This window comes from Scyliorhinus torazame, chromosome 13, assembly GCF_047496885.1.
Source record: "Scyliorhinus torazame isolate Kashiwa2021f chromosome 13, sScyTor2.1, whole genome shotgun sequence".
Taxonomy (NCBI): Eukaryota; Metazoa; Chordata; class Chondrichthyes; order Carcharhiniformes; family Scyliorhinidae; genus Scyliorhinus; species Scyliorhinus torazame.
This window is the reverse complement of record NC_092719.1, coordinates 36079759-36105364: the sequence shown is the minus strand read 5'-3', so window position 1 is coordinate 36105364 and position 25606 is coordinate 36079759. Positions and strand designations below refer to the sequence as shown.

The 25606-nt window shown below is 46.1% G+C and overlaps 1 protein-coding gene across 6 annotated transcripts in view; it reads right to left on the bottom strand.

Moving 5' to 3' along the window:
* Positions 1-25606, bottom strand: part of LOC140387960 (tyrosine-protein phosphatase non-receptor type 12-like) — a 198333-nt gene that overhangs the window by 93422 nt on the left and 79305 nt on the right. For all 6 annotated transcript variants that reach the window (XM_072471346.1, XM_072471345.1, XM_072471348.1 and 3 more), the window contains exons 9-12: positions 16362-16428; positions 11151-11228; positions 7001-7090; positions 4686-4771 (exon numbers count right to left, since the gene is read on the bottom strand). In XM_072471346.1, the coding sequence (XP_072327447.1) occupies positions 4686-4771; positions 7001-7090; positions 11151-11228; positions 16362-16428 (321 nt within the window). The remainder of the gene's footprint in view (positions 1-4685; positions 4772-7000; positions 7091-11150; positions 11229-16361; positions 16429-25606) is intronic.

Genomic DNA, 25606 nt, shown 5'->3' with positions numbered 1-25606 from the left:
CTTCATTGCAGTGTTAATGTAAGCCTACTTGTGACACTAAAGATTATCATTATACAGACCACCAAACTGTAGTGGTAATGTTGGAAATAACATTATACAGGAAATCAGAGTTGAATCAGATTGCTGATAAAGGAACATCTGTGGTTGTGGGTGACATTAACCTGCATATAGATTGAGTGAGTCAAATTAGCTACAGTACAATAGTGGAGGATTTTCTGGAGGGGAACAAATAAATGGCTGAGGAACTAAATTCGTACTTTGCTTCTGTCTTCACAAAGGAAGACATGAATAATGGACCGTAAGTTCTGAGAAACACAGGTTTTAGCGAGGAGCTGAAGGAAATTAGTATTAGTAAAGAAACGGTTTTGGGAAAATTAATATGATTGAAGGCGGATAGATCTTCAAGGCCTGATAATCTTCATCCCAGAGTACGCAAGGAAGCGGTCCTAGAAATAGCAGATTCATTGGCATCATTTTCCAAAATTCTTTAGACTCTGGAAAGGTTCCTACAGATTGGAGGGTAGCTAATGTAGGCCCGCTATTCAAAGACGAGGTAGAGAGAAAACAGGGAACCATAGACCAGTGAGCCCCACATCGGTAGTGGGGAAGTTGCTGGAGTCCATTATCATGGATTCTATAGCACTGCATTTGGAAAGCAATGATATAAAAATACCAAGTCAACATGGAATTACAAAATTACATGCTCGACAAATCTACTGGAATTCCTGAGAACGTAACTAGTAGAGAGTTGACAGGGGGGGGGTAACCAGTGGATGTGGTTGATTTCAACATTCAGAAGCTCTAGACAAGGTCTCACATAGCAGATTACTACGTAAAGTTAAAGCGCATGCAGAATTAGAAAGGTGCTCCTACAGAGAGGAAGGCAGGCAGGGGGTTTGGGTCTTCCGAACCTGATGTATTATTACTGGGCGGTGAATGTGGAGACGCTACGGAGCTGGGTCAGAGGGGTTGACTCTCAGTGGGTCAGAATGGAGGAGAATTTGTATAGGGGGACCAGGATTGAAGGCGCTAGCAATAGCGCCGCTTCCGACGGCCCCAGGGAAAAACTCAGGGAGCCCAGAAGTAATAGCTTCGTTGAGAATTTGAAGGCAGTTTCACCAGCACTTCAGTTGGGGGCAGGGTCAAGGGAAATGCTGATTCGGGGGAACTATAGATTTGAGCCAGGGAAGTGGGATGGAAATTTTGGAGATGGGAGGAGAAAGGAATTAGGAAACAAAGATTTGTTTCTTGGGGGTCGGTTTGCAGTATTGAAGGAGCTGCGAGCGAAGTATGGGCTGGAGCAGGGGGAAATATTTAGATACATGCAGGTTCGAGACTTTGCCAGAAAGGAGATACAGAGCTTCCCAGTGGAGCCGGCCTCCACATTGCTGGAGGAGGTGCTGACGACAGGGGGGGCTAGAGAAGGGGGTAGTGTCGGCAGTTTTCGAGGCTATTTTGGAAGAGGAGAAGACACCGCTGGATGGGATCAAGGCAAAGTGGGAGGAAGAGTTGGGAGAGGGTATGGAGGTGGTGTTCTGGTGTGAGGTGCTCTGGAGGGTGAGTGCCTCCACCTCGTGCATAAGGTTGGGGCTGATACAGCTGAAGGTGGTACATAGAGCACACCTCACAAGGGCGAGGATGAGCCGGCTCTTTGAGGGGTAGAAGATGTGTGTGAATGTTGCGCGGGGGGGGGCTTTGATCCTGTCCAAAGCCCGAGGATTACTGGAAGGAGGGTTTTAGGGTTACCCCCAAAGTGGTGTACGTAAAACTGGACCAGAGCCCTCGGGAGGCCATATTCGGGGTGGCAGACCAGCTGGGGTTGGAAACGGGTGCGGAGGCAGATGTTGTAGCCTTTATCTCGTTGATCGTCCGAAGGCGGATCCTGTTACCTCTCCACCCTGGCATGGCAGGGGGACCTGCTGGAATTCTTGACTCTTGAGAAGGTCAAATTTGAACTAAGGGCAAGGATGGGTTCTACAATTCATGGGTGTTATTCATTATGCACTTTCGAGAATTGGATTACATCGAACATTGGGGGGGCGGGGGGGGGGGGGAAAGAGAGAGAGAGGGGGGGGGAAAGAGAGAGAGAGAGAGAGAGAGAGAGAGAGAGAGAGAGAGAGAGAGAGAGAGAGAGAGAGAGAGAGAGAGTGAGTGTGAGAGAGAGAGAGCGAGAGATTGTATGTGTTAATGGTGACTGTGGGTCATTCCGGATTCCTTTTTGTTATTTGTCTATGTTAACATGCGGGTTGCTGTTTGAGGGTTGGTGGGAGGATGGGACTGTAGTTACTGATATGGGGATTGACATCGCATTTGTTATTGATTATTGTTTATTGTTGGTGGATATACATTTGGGCGAAAATGTGAAAAAGGAGAATAATTTTTTTATAAATAAAATTGAAAGCACATGGAATTGCAGGTAGTGTCTTGAGATGGACAGAATGCTGGTTAGCAGACAGGAAGCAGAGAGTTGGAATAAATGGATCTTTTTCTGAATGGTAGGCCGTGACTGGTGCAGTACCACAGGGATCAGTACTAAATCCCCAGCTGTTCACATTATATATTAATGATTTGGACGAAGGAACTAAATGTTTATCTCCAAATTTGCAGATGATACAAAGTTGGGTGGGAGGGTGAGCTGTGAGGAGGATGCAGATATGCTTCAACAGAATTTGGACAGGCTGAGTGAGTGTGCATGCATGGTAGATGTAGTATAATGTAGATAAATGTGAGATTATCCACTTCGGTAGCAAAAATAGGAAGGTGGATTATCAGCAAGACCTTGGGTGTCCTCGTGCATCAGTCGTTGAAAGTAAACGCTCAGGTACAGCAGACAGTAAAGGCGGTAAACAATATGTTAGCCTTCATAGCAAGGGGATTTGAGTATAGGAATAGGGATGTTTTACTGCAATTGTACGGGCATTGGTACGGCCACACCTGGAATACTGTGTGCAATTCTGGCGTCCTCATCGGAGGAAGGATGTTCTTGCTATAGTGGGAGTGCAGCGAAGGTATACCAGACCGATTCCTGGGATGTCAGGACTGTCATATGAGAAGAGACCAGTCGGTTAGGATTATATTCATTGTAGTTTAGAAGAGTTAGAGAGAATGTCATTGAAACTTATAAAGTACTAACAGGATTAGACAGGGTAGGTTCAGAATGTTCCCAATGGTGGGGGAGTCCAGAACTAGTGGTCATAGTTTGAGAATAAAGGGTAAACCTTTTAGGACTGAGGTAAGGAGAAATTTCTTCATCCAAAGAGCGGTGAATCTGCAGAATTCACTACCACAAAGTAGTTGAGGCCAAAATGTTGTGAGATTTCAAGAAGGAATTAGATATAGATCTTGGGACTAACAAGAATAAGGGATTTGGGGGGGAAAGGTGGAATCAGGGAATTGAATTTAATGATCAGTTATGATCATAATGAATAGCACAGTAAGAAGTCTTATAACACCAGGCTCAAGTTCAACAGGTTTGTTTGGAATTACTAGCTTTTGGAGCGCACCCGATGAAGGAACTGCACTCCGAAAGCTAGTGATTCCAAACAAACCTGTTGGACTTCAACCTGATGTTGTAAGACTTCTTACTGTGCCACCCCAGTCCAACGCTGGCAACTCCACATCATAATGAATGGCGGGGCAGGCTCGAGGGGCCGAATGGCCTACTCCTGCTTCTATGTCTATGCATGCTGCATCTTTTTGTTGATATTAACATCAACAAGCCTGACACCATTCTTCTCAGTTCCCACCTGAAACTATGAACCATTGTATCAATTCCTTCCTCCCACTCTCTGGAGGCAACCTCAAGATTACTTTGATGGTGATGAAACATCAGTTCTATGAAAAGGTTCAGACCCTGCAGCTTTGCTATCATTAAAACTACTCAGTTTTACCTCTGCCTGCACCCCAAACATCAATAAAATGACTACCCACTTCTTTAACACCTCCAGATTTGGTTAATACAATGCACTTTCTTGCAGCTTTACCCTTCATAAACTGCAACTCTTCCAAAACTTTGCCACTTATATATTCTGTACTAATTCCCAATCACCTATTACGAACTTCACAAATCTGTACCAGCGTCCTATCTAATTAAGCATCCATTTTAGAAACTCTTGTCCTGTTAAGCAAATTCCTTCATGATCTTGCTCTTTTCCACCTCTACAAGTCTTACTTTCCTGTACATGTCCTCTGTTTTTCTGACTCTGGTGACATTTTCATGCGAGTTCCTCTCTCTCCATTTCTCAATTCCTTTTATTTTCATCTTCGTTTCAGTACTTTGGGATGTCATCAAATTAAAACGCACAAATTAAGTGCAACTTGGTATTTTTAAAATTGAAATACTTGCATGTAGCAGAATTGCATGTGCTCAAGTCACAATTCCACATTTATGACAAAATGGAACGCTGACACTGCACTCAATTCAAAAAGGTCCATACAGAATGCTAGTAAAGCTTCATACATCACATCTTGTGCCTCGAAGAATATCACTCCATAGGACATCAGCTAAAATCAGGTCCAAATGCAGTGCCATGAATGCAAGTTAACATCCCACGGAACTTAACTACAGGAATTCTGCAACTTATTTATTGGTACATTTCTGCAGGTCTTCCAACCGTATCATTCACCAGTGTTAAAGTTGTATCTGGCTTGAAACGGTTACATTATCCAAACTGAAAGTAAGTTACCTTCGTACTCGTGGTGGCTTTGGTGGTGGTGAATCAGGTTTGTCAGGAAGAGAAGAATTGGTTGTATTTTCAGAACTAACGTCATCCTGTAATAAAAGACAAAAGCAGCTAACAGGGTTGAATATAAACACTCCACTTACTAAACTCAAGAGCCTGGAATTGAAGGGGCAGTTGGAAAGTACAAGTGGAACCCACTAAACAACAACAGTAGAGAGCAAGTCCCAGATTAATCACAAATACAGCTCAATAAGAAGGCACAACAAAAAATAGGTCCAATCTTCTTTCTTACATACTTCCTTTTGTCTTAAAGCAAAGGTAAATGAAAATAAGAAATAAAGTTAGCAGGGTCAGGAGGCAGGCAGATTAATATTTTCTGTATAAAGTACTTACCCATCTATAAATATTGGTCTATATTTATCCAGATCAAGTGTGCCCAATCTTGTAGAGCATTAAATCAATATTTCCAAACATAAGAGAAGAATAACGGCTATAAGAGCTGCTCCCAAATCCAGGGAAACTTGAATTTCAGCAATTACTATCACTGAAATCTGCAAAGAAAAGGTCATCAACCTATCTAGCAAGTGGAGAGGAGCAGGGTTGGAGTTTCTTTTATATCAGTTGCTTATCCGTGAGTATATGGTATTTGTTGACAAATAGCTTGGTTAACAATATGTATGTGAAAAAAAAGAAAACCAAATACAGGAAATGGCATGTTTAGCAAGAAAAATCAGGCTCCAAGTTGTAGTAGCTACATTCTGTGGCTCTTTCTTTTTTTATATATATTCTTTATTGTCACAAGTAGGCTTACATTAACACTGCAATGAAGTTACTGGGCAGCATGGTCGCATAGTGGTTAGCACTATGGCTTCACAGCGCCAGGGTCCCAGGTTCGATTCCTGGCTTGGGTCACTGTCTGTGCGGAATCTGCACGTTCTCCACGTGTCTGCGTGGGTTTCCTCCGGGTGCTCCGGTTTCCTCCCAAAAGTCCCGAAAGGCGTGCTATTAGGTAATTTGGACATTCTGAATTCTCCCTTTGTGTACCCAAACAGGGCAATTAAATCCTGGAAACTGGATAGTTGGAGCTGAATAGGCAAGTATCTGGAGTTTACAGTTACGGTGTTAGAAATGAACAAGGCACCCTAGATTAATGACCACTGATATCAATTTAGTTTTCCCACATGGTTGGTTGGGCTCAGCAATTTCTGCGACACCATTTCCCACAATTATGTAATCAGAACACACCCAAAAACAATTTTAAAAACTTACCAAATTAAAATATATTAATCATTCACACTTTAAAAGTCAACTTCATTTTATATTTATATCATTTAAATTTTGAATAACTATTGCAAAATCCATACTTTAGTTACATAGTTGCGTATTGAGACATCCTAAAAATACATTTTATACATTGTTAAAATAAAATAGTGACTACTTAAATATGTAGTTTGCACCAAGGATTATACTGTACAAAATCATTTTAGCAAATTATGCTATAACCATGTTTTTACATTAGAATATTGCTATTTGGATCAATTAGAACATTAAAGCATTATGCCAATTATAATATGTTGAACCCTTTTCCCTATCCCCAATCCATTTCACTTATTGCAATGCATAACTACAGACATTGTTCAACAAGTCCTGAGCTACACCACAGAGTTCAAGAACAGATACGTTTCTGAACCGCTTTGCCCCAATGCAAAAGCAATAGGCTAGCAATGCTATAAATAAGTCAGCAGTATGCAACTGTAAAAATATTAACAAATTGTGAACATGCTAAATAATTTTGCTATTAAAAAAAACAGGAACAACATCTGTTGAGTATTATTAAAAAGGGCTGAATTTCCTGTCACTGAATGACTTTTCCCAGATGTTCAATTACTCTTGATTCTTTACTTTAAAAAAAAAAAAAGAGTATTATGTCAAAGTCACAGGTACTGTGAGTGACCACATTTCACTGCACAAGAGGAAACAGATTTTCCGGAAAAAAGCAGCCAGTTATCTGCATGCAATGTTTTTTTTAATTTTCGGAATCTACCCATTTTGCTAGTTTTATATAAAAAATGTGAAACCTCAATGCTTTTCTTCAACTTGTGAAATATTTAACATTAACAAGTTACTGCCATAAAAGTTTAGTAACTTGATTAATAAATAAGCCGATGTGCATTAAAATCAACAATCTTAGTGGTACTAAATCAGTTAACTGTGACAATTTTCTTCACATCAAAGTAAGTAAAATGCATCTACTGCAAGGAATGAAAAAGAAATACTTATCACAGTGAAAAATAAAACATCTAAAAACTATCACTTACTGTGTCAGAAAGAGTTTCAGTGCATTGATTCTTTTGTAGTTCTTTTTCAAATATCTGAGCTATTGCACGATGAACAAGCTCATATTGCTCCTGAGAAACAAGAGAGAAACAGCTTGATATTTGCGCTAAAATAATTCTATATAAAAAAAATGGTAGCAGAGTGGTTTACCTGCTATGTTTCTGTAAAATATCCTGGAATGACTTCTGATGACGTCACGTAAAGACAAGAAACATAAAAAGTGGCTCCCGACGAGGTTTTTGTATTTGATCCCTTTTACCCATTTCTTCAAGGGTTTCTGGGGCTCAAACCCAGTGAGTTGAGTAGGTGAACCCTCTCCAGACAGGGGTATGTCGAAATAGTCGACAAAGCAGCTCAATATTAAATAGGCTCAGGAGGGAAGCCCGTCGAAAGAAGCTGATAGAGGGAAGATGGCCGCCATGGCCATTACATTAGGCACGTTGGCAGTGGTAATGGCGCAGGAGCTTGAAAAGTTTGACAAACAAATGGACAGGCAGTTCAAGTGGCAGGGTCAGGAAATTAAGGAATCTTTTAAAGGCACTATTGAAGAGTCTTTGGGCTCAATTCGTGAACAGTTGGTGCAAACTTCAAACATGGTGAAGGCACAAGGCAAGGCACTAAAAGGGGTGGAAGAGACCTTGTCGAGGCACGAGGATCGGTTTGCCTCGGTGAAGACAGAGTTGCTGACGGTGGCGGAAAGCAATAAAGGCCTGAGATTTAAAGCGGTGGACCTTGAGAATAGGTCACAGCGATTAAACCTCATGTTGGTGGGGTTGCCAGAGGGAGCGGAAGGCCTGAAGACAATCCAGTATTTATCACAAATGTTTTCTAGGCTGGTGGGAGGGGGTGAAGTGTTCACCCCTCTGGAAATGTAGAGCACATCGGGCCCTCAGGCAAAAGCCAAGACCGATTGAGCCATTGAGGATGGCGATAATCCACTTCCACAATTATCTGGGGAAGGAGGGGGTCATGTAGTGGGTGAAAGTGATTCAGAATATCGAGTGGGAGGAGATACAGTCCGAATAGATCAAGATATTGGGACGGAATTGGCGAAGAGGGGTGCAACCTTCAATCGGGTGAACGCGGTGTTTTATAATAAGGGTGTGAGGTTTGGAATGGTGTATCTGGCACGTTTACGGGTTAGTGGATTAAAATAATCATTTTTTTGACACACCGGAGCAAGTGGAGGCCTTCATCTGAGAGAAAAAGTTGGACCGCTATGTTGGACTATATTGGACTCTGTATGAAGGGAGGTGTTTATATGATGTAGATATGTTGCTGTTTTACTACTGTTTCACATTTGCTCTGCTGGGGGAAGGGGGTGGTTGTAAAAGTGGATTGTTAAGTATGCCAATGCCAATGGGTTTGTTCCTACAGGAAGCACACCATTGGGTGCAGGACCAGATCAGGTTGCGGAAAGCCTGAGTGAGCTAGGTTTTTTCACTCAGGATTTGACGGCAGGGCATATGTGGGGGGGGGCTTCCGACTGGCAAGGGGGTCCATTTTGAGGCTGTTGCGGTGGTGGCAGTTCCGGGGCACGGTATGTGATAGTCATGTGTAGGTTGGAAGGGAGGGCTGTGTTGTTGGTGAACGTACACTCAAATTGGAACAATGTCAAGTTTATGAGACAATTGTTGGCTGCCATTCCAGAACTGGACACACATCAGCTGGTTTGGGGGATTTCAATTGCTTTTTAGATCCAAAATTAGACCGCTACAGACCCAGATCACTATCCCTTTGGGGGATGGCCAAGGTGTAAATGGCATTTATGGAAGATACAGCAGGAGCGGGTCCGTAGCAGTTATGCACTTGGGAGTGGGAGGAGTTTTCATTTTTTTCCACTGGTACATTAGGTGTATTCGTGTATTGATTTTTTCATTATGGGTAGGACCTTGCTCTGCCTGGGTGATGTCGGTGGTAGTGATTTCACACTACCCAACACAACTGGTGGACTTAAAGTTGGAAAGGGGGGGGGGGGGGGGGGTCGAGCACAGCGTGCAGATTGGAGGCTAGATGTCGGTCTGTTATCTGATCTCTGGTTTTGTGCCAATATTTTGGGGGCCATAAAGAACAACGTTGCATGGAACGAGGAGGAGAGATCATCTGGTACAAATCATATATATCTATATATTATATAGATATATATATATTATATAGAGAGAGATAGGGAGAACAGGCAGGAGTGTCAGAAGGTAGTGGATGAAATTCTGGATGTGGATAGGGAGTATGGGGTGACCCAATGCCAGAACTCTTGGCGTGCAAGAAGCTGCTGCAAATGCAGTTTGACTTACTGTCCACAGACTCGGTGGTGCGACAGCTGCAGCGCTTAAGAGAAAATATGAGTATTGGGAGAAGACTAGCTAACTGTTCGTTCATCAGTTAATGCGGCAAGAGCTGCCAAGCAGATTGTGCAGGCGTGGGAATCTGGAGGATGGTTGGTTTCAAATTAGGCATTTTGTTCATTCTATGAGGGGCTTTAGAGGTGCCACCAGAGGATGAACATTATATGGTTGAGTTCTCAGAGGGCTTTGAATTTCCTCAGTGAGGGATGAGTTGCAGGAGACATTGGAGGTGGTGATGGGGTTGGAGGAGGTCCGCAGAGCTCTGGGTAAGATGCAGGCCAGGAGGGCGCTGGGACCTGATGGGCTTTTCTGGAGATAGAGCAGCTCGTAACGGGCGGGGAGAACATGTCGGACTCGGCGACGGGTCCTACAGAGGGAAAGGCAGGTGGGGGGGTGGGCGCTGCCAAATTTGTTGTATTATTACTGAGCAGGCAATGCGGAGAAGGGGGTGGGATGGTTTTGGGATCAGGAGAGGGACGAGTTTGGAGGCCATGGTGATGGCATCTCTGACGTTTTCACCAGCAAAATATTCTGGGAATCCAGTGGTAGTCTCCACGTTGAAAATATACCAGCAACTCAGTCATCATTTTAATTGAGGGCAGTGTTACGGTGGGCCCCAATCGGTAGGAACCACTTATTTGAGCAGGTGAAATTGGATGCTACATTCAGGGGGTTGAAAGACATGGGGTTGGAGAGGGTGAGAGATTTGTTTTTGGAGGGACAGTTTGCAAGTTGGGAGGAGTTGAAGGAGAAAGCGGAGCTTGGAGGGCCGGATAGGTTCAGATATTTTCAGGTGCGGGACTTTGTTCGGCGGCCAGTTCCAACTTTCCCGGAGGCACCGCCGTCTACTTTGCTGGAAAAGATACTCTCATGTCGGGGTGGGAGGAGGAGCACGTTTGGGATAGATGGGCGGATCATGGGGCAAGAGCAGGTTTCAGTGGATGAGGTGAAGGCCAAATGGGAGGAGGAGCTAGGACACATTTTTGAGGTGGTGTGGAGTGAGTCCCTTTGTAGGGTGAACGCTATGTCATCCTGCACGAGACTGAGCTTGATACAGCGAAAGGTGGTGTTTAGGGCGCACCTTACCAGGAGCAGGATGAGATTATTTTTTGAAGGGGTCGAAGGTAAGTGTGTGAGCGGTGCTCGAGAGGGCCTGCGCACCATACACACATGTTCTGGTCCTGTCCCAAGCTGGTGGATTTTTGGGGGTTCTTTAGCGCACCATATCGGCATTCCTGAATATTGACCTAGAGCCCGGTCTGTTAGTCGCTGTGTTTAGGGTGTCAGACCAACCAGAGTTGAGGACAGAGGTGGATGCTTTGGCATTCGCATTGCTGTTGGCCTGCCGATGGATACTGATGAGCTGGAGGCAGGCAATGCCACAGTGTTGAATCGTGGCTGGGTGATTTGATGGAATTCTTGTACCTCGAGCAGGTAAAGTCACTGAACAAAGATCTAATTGTTCTAGAGTTTTAGTTTGGTTTGACTAATTGGATATTTGCACGGTTGTCACACAATTGGTTACTAGAATGCATTCAAAATGATTAGTGAAACATTCTACTTAATGTTATAATGTAAACAATCACATTTTTACATGCTGAGCAAGATCTTTGGAGATTGGGCAACTGATAATCAATGACATTAATGAAATTGTTCGGCGAATTTGGCACCAAGGAAAGCTCATACTTACAATGACATTTATTGCATTTACCCAGCACCTTTAATACAGAAAAGCATCCCGATACCACAGAGGAAAATGAATAAAAATAAGCATCACATGCAAACATACCTTTGTTTGAACTGCAGAGTGCCTTTGTGTTCTCATTTCTTGAATCAAGCTAAACACACTGAATTCTTGAGGAATTTTCTAGCAAAAAAAAAAAAAAAACATTTTGGCAAAGTGTGAATTATAATCCATAAAATGGAATTAAAATTAATTGCGCTAATAAAACATAAACAGTAGAGACCATTTTGCCTTTCAAGACGGGTCCCCCTTTCAAGCCAGGTCTCTTATCTCTCTCTGACCATGCGCCGCATTGGGTGGATTTGCAGGTGGTTCAAGGGGAGGCCCAACAGCCACAGTGAAGGTTAGATGTTGGCGGAGAGGGTGAGCCATTCGGAGCTACGTGGAGGTGAATGATACGGGGGAGGTCATACCCGCCACGATGTCGGAGGCACTTAAAGCTGAGTCATAGAGGAGTTTATTTCAATTTGGGCGCTTAGGGAGAGGGTGGAGTAGGAGGGGAGGGCAAGGCTGGCCGATGAGATCTTGAGGATGGATATGAGGTACTCGGTGGCACTGGAGGAGGGGTTGTTGAAGGAGAGACAAGGGCTCCAGGCGGAGTTTGGGTTAGTGTCACGGGAAAGGCGGTGGGGCAGTTGGGAGAAGGTGCGTAGGATGCTGGCCCATCAGTTGAGGAAGCAGGTAGAGGCAAAGGAGATTCGTAGAGTGAGGTTTGAAGGGAGTACAGTGGTGATGGATCCAGAGGGGGTGAAAGGAGTGTTTGAAGGCTTTGATAGGAGGGTTTATGAATCAGAGCCTACGTTTGGGGGGTTGGAGGACAGAGGAGAGAGAGGATGGGGCGGTTCCTGGATGGGTTGGAATTTTCCAAGGTGGAGGAGGGGTGGGTGCAGGGCCTGGAAATCCTGATTGGGCTGCGGGAGGTGATGGATGGCATGGGGGCAATGCAGGCAGGGAAGGCCCCAGGCCTGGACAGGTTCCCATTCGAGTTTTATAAAAGGTTTGGGGCAGAGCTGGGGCTACTGCTGGTGAGGGCATATAATGAAGGGAGGTGGAGGGGGGAATTTCCCCCCTACTTTATCACAGGCTTCTATCCCCCGATTCTTAAAAAGGATAAGGACCCGGAGCAGTGTAGTCATACTGGCCGATATCTTTGTTGAATGCCAAGTTATGCCGAAGGTGCTTGCATCGCAGGTTAATTGGGGAGGATTAGACGGGTTTTGTGAAAGGAAGGCAGTTGTTAGCGAATGTCCGAAGGTTACGTAACATGATTATGATGCCCTCTTAGGGGCAGGAGGTTGAGGTCGTGGTGGCGATGGAAGCGGAGAAGGCTTCTGATCGGGTGGAGTGGGCGTATTTGTTCGACGTGCTGGGGTGCTTTGGGTTCGGACAGGGGTCTGTGGATTAGGCCCCGGTGGCAAGTGTGCAGACAAACCAAGTGAGTTCGGGTTACTTTGGGTTACACTGTGGGACAAGACAGGGGGGCTCACTCTCGCTGTTCGCCTTGGCGACAGAGCCATAGGCAATGGCGCTTAGGGAGTTGAGGAATTTAGTGGGAGGGGGTGTCGAGCATTGGGTTTCGCTGTACACAGTTGATCTGCTATTATATATTACAGACCTGTAGGGCTGCAATGGGGGATTATGGGGATTTTAGGAGAATTTGGCCAGTTTTCAGGGTTTAAATTTAGCATGGGAATGAGTGAGGTGTTCCCGATCAATGCTAGGGGGAAGGAAGTGAGGTTAGGGAAGTTGCCTTTCAAGGTGGTGGGGGACGAGCATTAGATACCTTGATATCCAGGTGGATCAGAGCTGGGCCCAGCTGCAGAGGCTGAAATTGGCCCGATTGGTAAAGGGGATGAAGGCGGATTTTAAGAGGTGAATGTTTTTGTCCTTTGCTGGCGGGGCGGGTGCAGACAGTAAAAATGACAGTGCTGCCCAGGTTTTGGTTTGTGTTTCAGAAGCCCTATCTTTGTCCCCAAGTTGATTTTCAGGAAAGTCAATGGGTTCATCTTGGGGTTTGCGTGGGCGGGGAAGGTGCAACGGGCATGGTGGTTTTTCCTTTTTGGGGGGGGGGGGGGGTGCTGGCTGGCCAAATTTGATAAATTGTGCTGCAAACATTGCGATAGCAAGGAAATGGACCATGGGGGAGGGGTTGGTTTGGAGACGGGCAGAGGCAGCAACGTGTAGGGCAACGAGCTTGAGGGCTTTGTTGTTGGCGCCCCAGCTGTTCTCGCTGGCAAGTTATTCCATTAGCTCAGTGGTAGTGTCGGCTTTGCAGGTGTGGCGTCAGTGTAGGTAGCACTTGGGGCTAGAGGATGTGTCGTTGTGGGCACCTATTTGTGATAACCATAGGTTTGAGCTGGTGAGATTGGATGCGAGGTTTCAGGGGTGGTGGCAGGCGGGAATGGAGTACTTCAGGGAGGCAGGAGCATTGGGGTTGTTTGTTGGGTTAATATGATGTTCTTCTGAAATTTTATATATTCATATTTTTAAGAAAAGCCTCAAATAGAAATATATTTTTTACAAGTAGCAGAGACCCAGGTCCTGACCCTTGCAGTGCTCTGCAAGTTCCAGTCTGTCACCTCAAATATGTTCTGTTCAGTCGGACTGTTTTTCTGTTAGAATTCCTACAGTGCAGATGGAGTCCATTCGGCCCATTGAGTCTGCCCCAACCCTTCAAAAGACCATCCTACCGAGGCCCAATCTCCATTCTATTCCTGCAACCCCACCTTACAGGGCAATTTAGCATGGCCAATCCACCTAACCTGCACATCTTTGGAGTGTGGAAGGAAACCGGAGCACCTGGGGAAAACCCACGCTGGCGCTATGGGGCAGCACAGTGGTGTCTCATAGCGCCAGCGTGGGTTTTCCCCAGGTGCTCCGGTTTCCTTCCACACTCCAAAGATGTGCAGGTTAGGTGGATTGGTAGCCAACCCTTAATGCATGCTAATAGATTAGCCCAAACCCCCGAATTGTAATTGTGTAATAACCTCATGTGTGGCACTTATCACATGCTTTGAAAATATACTACATCCATTTCTTCCTCCATATCCATCTTATTAGTTACACCCTCAAATTACGCATGTATTTATCTAACACAATTGTTTTCATAAATCCATGTTTACTCTGTTTAATATGATTGAAGTGCCCTGTAACAGTACCCTCATAACAGGTTCCAGCATTTTGTCTACTAATGTTAGGCTAATTGGCTAAAAGATCACATTTTTTGGTTCCTCCTTTTTAAAATAGTACAGTTGTTTGTTGCCTTTCAATCCAGAGAAACTGTTTCATAATCTAAGAAAGTCTGGAAGATCTGTGTAGCTACCCCTTTTGAAACCCTAGGATGTAAGTCGCGAGGTCCAAGGGATTTGTCACCATTTGATCCTGCTATTTTTATATTGAATTTTTTGAGCTCATGTTGCTTGGTAAACACTTGATTCCCCATTATTTCCTTTGTGTGCTTTCTTTTGTGAAGATAGGTACAGAGCATTTGCTTAAAGTTTCTGTCATTTTCTTATTCCCCATTATAATTTCAATTCTCTCTTGCCCCTACATGCACAATCTGATCTCAGATAGTTAATGCAATAGATATAGAAACAAGAAAATATGAAAGTTCAATAGTACAGTTCAACATTTATTTGCACTTGTATAGCATCTTGAATGTGGTAAAACATACCAAGGTGCTTCACAGGAACAAAAATCAAACCAAATTTGAAAAAGCCACAAAGAGATATTTGGACAAGTGACCAAAAATGTAGTTAAAGAGTTGGGATTTATGCAGTTTCTTTGGCAGGGCGGGGCAGGGCGTGATGGGTGAAGGGGACTTGTGCAGGTTAGGATGGAAAGCAGTAGACTAGCCAGGAGAGCACAGGAATTGTTAAGCCCAGAGGCAACAAAAGGCATGGATGAGGATTTCAGGAGCAGATGAGCTGAAGTAAGGACAAAGAGGAGTAATGCTTCAAGTGGAAAACAGTTTTGGTGACAGAGGGGTATGTGATCATATCTGTAACTATTCACATATAATTTCCTCTCTAATACAATATGTACTCCGGTAATGTATTGTTCAGTCAATGCTTCATTTCATTATAACAAAATGGTTAACATATATGTTACACACATGGTCATAAGCAGATATCAATTAAACTGTAATGTTATTACAATTTTAAATTTGCAAGTAATAATTGAAGCTGCAATATTAGAATTTAGTGGAGGTGCAAAATACAATCCCAGAAGCAAATGGTGTTGGCAAAAGACCACCAATATGCCACATTTTAAAGCAATTAGCTATCCAATTCTTGGCAATGCTCGACAAAGATGCATTTTGCTAAAAAAAAACCTGCCAACCTGGCATAGTATTTTTGATTATAAGCTTCCTTATCCAAAATCCTGCCATTGGTCAAGAAAAATCTTCCACAGCGCCACTAACCATATTGTTCAGCATTCTGCATTGAACATGCCACACAATTCCCCAATTTTAATAAAAACGCATCTTAATTTTTATGCAAAAATGGTATAAAATAAAGTTACGATTTGTATTATTCCAGTTGGAAATATTCTATGAATGCTATAAACTGAAAGCATGTAGAAACATGGACCAAACAGAAGCCATATGTGCCTACAAAAGTATTTTTAATCAAAACAAAAGCAAAGTCAATTAACTACATAACATTTATATGAACCAGTCTTCACCTTGACAATCCGTACAAAAAGGAGATAGAAGCTTGTCTCATCATTCAAGCCTTCTCTCAAGACAACTGTAACCATGTTTCATATATTTCCAAGGATAAAACAATTTCCCTATATTTACATCTGAATCATGAATCTACTTATCCAACTTAGCAATTCTCCTAAATAGCTATCTTTTGTCCCAACTAAGGGCATTAATCTCTTTTAATATAGATAACTCAGAAAATTTCAAACCTCCTAGTTTTTCTTTCTAAAAAAAACTGCTGACATAAATGTAGCCATAATACAATTCACACATTTTATTTATTCCTGCAGATTTGGCTACTCAATTTTAGAGCTCAAGTGCTGTTGGATACACGGAAAAAAGTTCATTCAAATATTAATCCAAAAGTATTCAATCCGATGGTTAGTTAACAAGTGTAATACCATGTAGTGGAAGATGCTAAACTCAGTTTACCAGTTGGCTGTGATTTTAAGAACGTAGTATTTACAAATATAGCCCATTTCTCTGCTCATATGTTTAGACAATGCAGGTTTTCCTTGGAGGAAAAAAAAGAAAAATAGATGACTCACCCCAGCTTTTAGCAAATTCCAGGTATAATCAATTGCACATATGGCTCCAGTTCTTCCACATCCAGCACTGTAAGCATATAATTTCAGGAAATGACTCATTTCAGTAGTCTTCCTTAAATTACAGTCACCACCACCATCATCTCCATTACCAAAACAACAGGAAATCTGACTTCATGTAATGACATTTCAGTTTGAGTTCTTTGCTAAGAAAATGGCACTTTTACAACAAAAAGTGGATGGCACAGTGGGTTAAACTCAAAAGACCTTGTATCTCATTGATCCCGGGTTCAAATTCAGTGGCAAATTATTACACCATAAACGTTTGTCTGCCAACATGATGCAAGTCACAACAGTCAACTGAGTTTCCAGTTAGCCTAAATACACTCCACAAACATCCTTCAATTTAGCATGAGAAAGCAATTTTCCTCAAAGAAGCCATAAGAACAGTTAGTGTGGAAAGCAAAGGCATCAAAGAACATCCTTTCTGACTGAAATCAATGCATTTTCCTTCCTGAACCCTTAAGCAGCTGTAATAATTCGAGGATGGGCGACCACCAAGTTTAGTAACTAAACAAACTATTTTTTTTTAAATATAAATTTAGATTACCCAATTCATATTTTCCAATTAAGGGGCAATTTAGCGCGGCCAATCCACCTAGCCTGCACAGTTGTGGGGGCAAAACCCTCAAACACGGGGGAGAATGTGCAAACGCCACACGGAGTGACCCAGAGCCGGGATCGAACCTGGGACCTCGGCGCCGTGAGGCAGCAGGGCTAACCCACTGCGCCACCATGCTACCTATAAACAACCTATTCATAAGGAATAAACTATGTATAGAGTATAATAAATATGCTACCAATTACTTCGACGCCAGTCCCAGAAGGGCTGGGAAAACCTGCGCTCAGCTCCAGGATGCCTGCTCTCCAGCCCAATTGGGCAATCATGTCACATGACCACCCGGCCCACAAACCTTGCCCCTTTAAAAGGGGTCTCTATTACATCCCTCCCCCTTTAAGTCTCTTATTATCGAATTCAAACAAACGTTAAACTATTTACATTAACATAATGACATAAGCAAGCATGCCTTCCCATTTGAATCACAAACATAACCTCCAAAAAGTATCTGTTTAATTACTACAATATGCTTGTTTCCTCGCAATGTTTAAGTACTACATACATAATATACAGGAGCACTTGGAAAGATTTCCAATTTCCCATATGGCCAGCTCAGCTCCACTGAAAATTAAACAAAGAACGGGCCCCATTCTTCTTCCAAGAACTCATGGAATGATTGTTCTTCCCCACATAACCATCCTCCAATCCCTCCCTGCCTCCCACCAGGGGAATTTATAATGGGGAACAAAGAAATGACTGACCAACTAAATGCATACTTTGGTTCTGTCTTCACAAAGGAGGACACAAATAACATACAAGAAATGTTGGGGAACACAGGGTTTAGTGAGAGGGAGAAACTGAAGGAGATCAGTATTAGTAGAGAAATGGAATTGGGGAGATTGATGGGACTGAAGGCTGACAAATCCCCAGACCCTAATAACCCACATCCCAGAGTACTGAAGGAAGTAGCGGCAGAAATAGTGGATGCATTGGTGGTCATCGTCCAAGATTCTATAGACTCTGGAACAGTTCCTACAGATTGGGGGGTAGCTTAAGGGAGGAGGAGAGAAAACACGGAATTATAGACCAATAAGCCTGGTGTCATTAGTGAGGAAAATTCTAGAAAAGCATTATCAAAGATTTAATAGCAGAGCACTTAGAAAACAATGGCAGGAGTGGACAGAGTCAGCAAGAGTTTATGAAAGGGAAATCATGCTTGACAAATGTACTGGAATTCTTCTAGGATGTAACTAATACAGTTAATGAGGGAGAGCCAGCAGATGTGTTTTATTTGGACTTTCAGAAGGCTTCTGACGAAGTCCCACATAGGAGATTATCTTGCACAATTAAAGTGCATGGGATTAGGGGTAATATATAGAGATGGCAGACAGGAAACAAAGAGTAGGAATAAATGGGTGTTTTCCAAATGACAGCAGTGACTAGTGATGTGCCGCAGGGATCGGTGCTGGGACACCAGCTATTCACAATATATATTAATGATTTAGATGAGTGAACAAAATGAACTACCACCAAATTTGCAGATGACACAAAGCCAGATGGGAAGGTGAGCTGTGAGGATGCAGAAGAGATCCTTCAGTGTGATTTGGACAAGTTGAGTGAATGGGCAAATGAATTGTAGATGCAGTTTAATTTGGATAAATGAGGTTATCCACTTTGGTAGCAAAAACGAGGCAGATTATCTGAATGGCCATAAATTATGAGTGCAGAATGTGCAACGAGACCTGGGTGTCATCGTACACCGGCCACTGAAGGTTAAGCATGCAGGTGCAGCAGGCAGTAAAGGAGGCAAATTGTATTTTGGCCTTCATAACGAGAGGATTCGAGTACAGAAGCAGAGATTATTATTCTTGCTTCAATTCTACAGGGCCCTGGTGAGGCCACACCTGGAATATTGTGTGCAGTTTTGGTCTCCTTTTCAGAGGAAGGATGTTCTTGCTCTAGATTGAGTGCAGAGAAGGTTCACCAGACCGATTCCTGGGGTGGCAGGACTGATGTATGAGGAGAGATTGAGTTGGTTAGGATTATATTCGCTGGAGTTCAGATGAGAATGTTTTTGGGGGGGGGGGGGGGGGGATCCCACAAAAAGGTATAAAATTATTTTTAAATATTGTAATAAGAAAAATGTTTCAATATAACACCATAAAACCATATTGCACAGCGCAACCCCCCCCACCCCCATCTCACGCCCGCAAAGAAAAACAACCAAGATAAAACCTATAACAAATCCAGGAAACCACACACCCCCACAACATCTGATGCCGATCAGCTCCCTGAAATAGGAAATGTAAGGCTGCCAAATCTTCTGCCGAATCCCTCATGATATACTTGACCATTTTTAAGCGCAAACCCTCCATACGGTCATTTAACCACAATGAAGCACTAGACAAAACCAGTCATCCACCCAACAGAACTCGCCTTCGCCCCTCTCTACAGCTCTGGAGAGACCGAGACCCCAAAGAGAGCAACCAAAAGGCAAGGCTCCAATTCAATTCCAAGAATCCCGGAAATGGTGCTGAAGAAAGAGACCCAAAAGCTCACAGGTTTAGGACAAGACCAGAACATATGCACATGATTCGTCAGATTCCATGAACAGCATTCGCACCTCTCCTCTACTTCCGGGAAAAAAAACACTCTTCCATGCTCTGGTCAGATGTGTCCGGTGCACCACCTTTAACTGAATAAAGTTGAGCCCAGCACATGAGGTGGCACTGACCCTTTGCAGAGCCTCACTCCACCCACACACACCACATACACCCACACCTGACCCAGCTCCCTCTCGCACTTCCCTTTAACCTCATCCAATGGTGCTTGCTCCATCGACACAAGCCAACTATAAATATCTGATATCTTCCCCTCCCCCAGCTTAACCACCGAAAGAACCCTATCCAATGAGTGAGGGTGCCAAGAAAGGGAAGGAAGGAACCACTACGCAAAAGGTCACGCACCCAATAATCATAGAATCATAAAATACACTGCAGGAGGCCATTCGATCCATCGAGTCTGCACCAACCCTCTGAAAGAGCACCCCATCTAGTAGCACGCCCCCACCCTATTCCCATAACCCAGTAACCCCACCGAACCTTCTGGACACTAAGGGGTCATTTATCATGGCCAATCCATCTAACCTGTACATCTTTGGACTATGGGAGGAAACCCATGCAGACACAGAGAGAACATACAAACTCCACACACAGTCACCACGAGAAGGAATTGAACCCAGGTCCCTGGTGCTGTGAGGCAGTGCACAGTGCCAGCATGCCACCTCTAATACCTAAACAGATTAGTTATCGGAAGCTGGAATTTACCCAACAATTCAAAATCAGCGTACTTCCCCAAATTTTGCTTTTATGTCCCCAAACTGCTCCAACCCCTTCACCCCCTATGTCCCAAACAATGAGTCCAAGGCCACTGGAAGTAAATGCTGGTTTCCGCAGACTGGGGCTAAGAACGACATGAGAAGGGCAGCACGGTGGCACAGTGGCTAGCATTGCTGCCTACGGCGCTGAGGACCTGGGTTCAAATCCTAGCCCTGGGTCACTGTCCGTGTGGAGCTTGCATGTTCTCCCCGTGTCTGCGTGGGTTTCACCCCACAACCCAAACATGTGCAGGATAGGTGGACTGGCCATGCTAAATTGCCCCTCAATTGGAAAAAATAATTGGGTACTCTAAATTTTTTATTATTTTTTTTAAAAAGAACATGAGAAAGGAGTTGCGCTCTGAAAACTAGTGATCTGAAACAAACCTGTTGGGCTTTAACCTGGCGTTGTAAGACTTCTTACTGTGCCCACCCCAGTCCAACGCCGGCATCGCCACGTCATGGCTCCCAGAACGTGGAAGATGAAATCTCCTCACTCCTATTAAAATCAATGTACTCACCAATGGCGGAGGAAACCCTCACAGAATCCCTTATCTCCCAACAACAGTCTCCAACCTCCACAGGGGGCACTGAGCGGGGCCCGACCCCACCATCAAATCCACAAAACGTGGAGCACATTCCAAAATCACTGTTGCCAAATATCCTGTCCCCACCACTCCTGGAAGCAGAGATCGACCCACCGCAAAAAGTCGATCAAAGAAGTATCCGAGAGAAGTACCAGAGAGAAAAAAGAAAAATCCTTCTCATTTGAATGTAAAAAATCTTCAAGGGTCTTCCCTCCCCCATCAGCTCCATAAAGGCTAAAGTGCCTTTGCCACTCCAGAAGGACGCAAAGGCTTGGGCCTCGATCTATCGCCAAGGGTCCAGGACACAGTTAAAGACTCCTCCCAGAGTCGATATCGAGAATAGAAGCCAGCAACTTGTTGATAACATAAGAACAGACTTCCGGTTGCGACTATGCAGAGCTAAGCCGCACGATTCGGCAGCTCCTGCGAAGACGGACTTTCGGGCTCGATAGAAGAGCCCCAACGGAACTTTTTACATAGCCAACCCGTGGGGAAGAGAGGAGAGAGGTCCCCCACTAACCTGTATGGACTGGACCCGCAGCGAAACGGCCAGAAAAACGGCACTGGAGCAGCGGGAGAAGAGGGGGGAAAACAAACAAAATGGCGGCGGCCGGGGACAAAGAGGAGATGCAAGAATTCATCAAGCGCTGCTTCGAGGAGCTGCGCAAGGAGATGGTGGCGCCTATGCTGGCAATAATTGAAGGACTTGGGGCAACCCAGAAAGCCCACGAGGTGAAGATCCAGGAGATCCAGGAAAAAGTGAGTGAGGATGAGGATGAGCTCTTGGGCCTGGCGGTGAAAGTGGAGCGACACGAGGCGCGACACAAAACATGGGCGGGAAGACTCGAAGACCTGGAGAACAGGTCGAGGAGAAACAATCTGAGAATCCTGGGTCTCCCAGAAGGAGTGGAGGGGGCCGACGCCGCGGCATATGCAGGCACAATGATCGGGGCGCTGATGGACGCGGAGGCCCCCCCGGGGTTGTTGGAGCTGGAAGGGGCGCACCGGGTGCTGGCGAGGAAACCCAAGGCAAACGAGCCGCCAAGGGCGATGGTGGTGAGATTTCACCGGTTCACAGACAGAGAGAGGGTCCTGAAATGGGCCAAGAAGGAGCGGAGCAGTAAGTGGGACAATGCTGAGATCAGAAGATACCCGGACTGGAGCACGGAGGTCGCTAAGTGGAGAGCGGGTTTCAACCGGGCCAAAGCGGTGCTGCATCGGAAAGGAGTGAAATTTGGAATGTTGCAGCCAGCGCGACTGTGGGTCACATATAACGGCCAACACCACTACTTCGAAACGCCTGAAGAGGCGTGGACCTTTGAGAGCCCCTCCAATCCGGCTGATAACGTGGAACGTGAGGGGCCTGAATGGACCGGTGAAGAGTGCTCGAGTGTTCGCGCACTTGAAGGGACTGAAGGTAGACGTGGCAATGCTCCAAGAGACACACCTGAAGGTGGCGGACCAGGTTAGGTTAAGAAGGGGATGGGTAGGACAGGTATTTTACTCGGGACTGGACGCGAATAGAGGGGTGGCAATTCTGGTGGGAAAACATGTGTCATTTGAGGCCAAGACTATCGTAGCGGACAATGGAGGGAGATACGTGATGGTGAGTGGTAGGTTGCAAGGGCCGTGGGTGGTGTTGGTAAATGTATACGCCCCGAACTGGGATGATGCTGGATTTATGAAGCGCATGTTGGGGCGCATCCCGGACCTGGAGGTAGGAGGACTGATAATGGGAGGGGACTTTAACACAGTGCTGGACCCAGCGCTAGACCGCTCCAGATCAAGATCGGGAAAGAGGCCAGCGGCGGCCAAGGTGCTCAGGGGGTTTATGGACCAGATGGGGGGAGTGGACCCATGGAGGTTTGTAAGACCGCAGGCCAGGGAATTTTCTTTCTTCTCCCACGTGCACAAGGCATACTCCCGGATAGACTTTTTTGTGCTGGGCAGGGCGCTCATCCCGAGGGTGGAGGGGACGGAGTATTCGGCCATAGCCGTTTCGGACCATGCCCCGCACTGGGTGGAAGTGGGCTGGGAGAGGAAAGGGACCAACGCCCGCTGTGGCGGTTGGATGTGGGACTGCTGGCAGATGAGGTAGAAGGTAAGGGGGTGTATTGAAAGGTACCTGGAGGCCAACGACAACGGGGAGGTGTGAGTGGGGGTGGTATGGGAGGCGTTGAAGGCGGTGATCAGGGGAGAGCTAATCTCCATCAAGGCTCATAGGGAGAAGACAGAGGGCAGGGAAAGGGAGAGGTTAGTGGGGGAGATTTTGCGAGTGGACAGGAGATACGCAGAGGCCCCGGAGGAAAGATTACTTGGGGAAAGGCAACGGCTCCAGACAGAGTTTGACCTGTTGACCACGGGGAAGGTGGAGGCACAGTGGAGGAAGGCGCAGGGGGCGACCTACGAGTACGGGGAAAAGGCTAGTCGGATGCTGGCACACCAGCTCCGTAAGAGGGCGGCAGCAAGGGAAATAGGGGGAGTCAAAGATGGTGGGGGAGCCATGGCCCAGAGTGCAATGAAAATAAACAAGGTATTCAAGGCCTTCTATGAAGAGTTGTACAGATCCCAGCCCCCAAGGGGGGGGGGGGGAAAGAGGGGATGAGAAGATTCCTGGACCAACTGCGGTTCCCGAGGGTGGAGGAGCAAGAGGTGGCTGGTTTGGGGGCACCAATCGGGTTGGAGGAGCTGAGTCAGGGTTTGGGGAGCATGCAGGTGGGGAAGGCCCCGGGGCCGGACGGGTTCCCGGTGGAGTTCTATAGAAAGTATGCGGACCTGTTGGCCCCGCTACTAGGGAGGACCTTTAACGAGGCAAGAGAGGAGGGGACCCTGCCCCCGACAATGTCGGAGGCGACAATTTCCTTGATTCTGAAGCGAGACAAGGACCCACTGCAATGTGGATCGTACAGGCCGATTTCGCTCCTTAATGTGGACGCTAAGCTATTGGCAAAAGTGCTGGCCACGAGGATTGAGGACTGTGTCCCGGGGGCGATACACGAGGACCAGACGGGGTTTGTAAAGGGCAGGCAATTAAATACGAATGTGCGGCGGCTCTTAAACGTGATAATGATGCCATCGGAGGAGGGAGAGGCGGAGAGAGTGGCAGCCATGGACGCGGAAAAGGCTTTTGACAGAGTAGAGTGGGAGTACCTCTGGGAGGTGTTGCGTAGGTTTGGGTTCGGGGGAGGGTTTATTAGCTGGGTTAAGCTCCTTTACAGTGCCCCGGTGGCAAGTGTGGTGACGAACCGGCGGAGGTCGGAGTACTTTCGGTTGTACCAAGGAATGAGGCAGCGGTGCCCTCTGTCCCCCCTGTTGTTTGCATTGGCGATCGAACCCTTGGCCATATCACTGAGGGAGTCTAATAAATGGAGGGGGGTGGTCCGCGGGGGAGAAGAGCATCGGGTGTCGCTATACGCGGACGACCTGCTGCTGTACGTGGCGGACCCAATGGAGGGGATGGTGGAGGTCATGCAGACTTTGAGGGAGTTTGGGGAGTTCTCGGGCTATAAGCTCAATGTAGGGAAGAGTGAGCTTTTTGTACTACAGGCAGGGGACCAAGAAAGAGGGATAGGGGACCAAGAAAGAGGGATAGGGGACCTATCGCTGAGGAGGGCGGAGGGGAGTTTTCGGTATCTAGGGATCCAGATAGCCAGGAGCTGGGGGGCCCTGCACAAATTGAATCTGATGAGGTTGGTGGACCAAATGGAGGTGGACTTCAAAAGATGGGACATGTTGCCGCTCTCGCTGGCGGGTAGAGTGCAGTCGGTCAAAATGGTGGTCCTTCCGAGGTTTTTGTTTGTGTTCCAGTGCCTCCCCATCGTGATTACCAAGGGCTTTTTCAAGAGAGTAGGTAGGAGTATTATGGGGTTTGTGTGGGCGAACAAGACCCCGAGGGTAAGGAGGGGGTTCCTGGAGCGCAGTAGGGACTGAGGAGGGCTGGCGCTGCCAAATCTAGGGAGCTACTACTGGGCAGCAAACGTGGCGATGATCCGTAAGTGGGTTATGGAGGGAGAGGGGGCGGCATGGAAGAGGATGGAGATGGCGTCCTGCAAAGGAACAAGCTTGGGGGCGCTGGTGACGGCACCGCTGCCGCTCTCGCCATCAAAGTACACCACGAGCCCGGTGGTGGCGGCAACGTTAAGGATCTGGGGCCAGTGGAGACGGCATAGGGGTGCAGTGGGAGCCTCGGTGTGGTCCCCGATCAGGGGTAACCACCGGTTTGTCCCGGGGAAGATGGAGGGGGGTTTCCAGGGCTGGCATCGGGCGGGGATTAGAAGAATGGGGGACCTGTTCATTGACGGGACATTTGCGAGCCTAGGGGCACTGGAGGAGAAGTTTGAGTTACCCCCGGGAAATGCATTCAGATATATGCAGGTGAGGGCTTTTATGAGGTGACAGGTCAGGGAATTCCTGCTGCTCCCGACACAAGAAATTCAAGACAGGGTGATCTCGGGTGTATGGGTCGGGGAGGGCAAGGTTTCGGCAATACACCAAGAGATGAAAGAAGAGGGCGGAAGCGCTAGCAGAAGAGTTGAAGGGTAAATGGGAGGAGGAGCTGGGGGAGGAGATCGAGGAAGGTTTGTGGGCTGACGCCCTGGGTAGGGTTAATTCCTCCTCCTCATGTGCCAGGCTCAGCCTGATACAATTTAAGGTGGTTCCCAGAGCG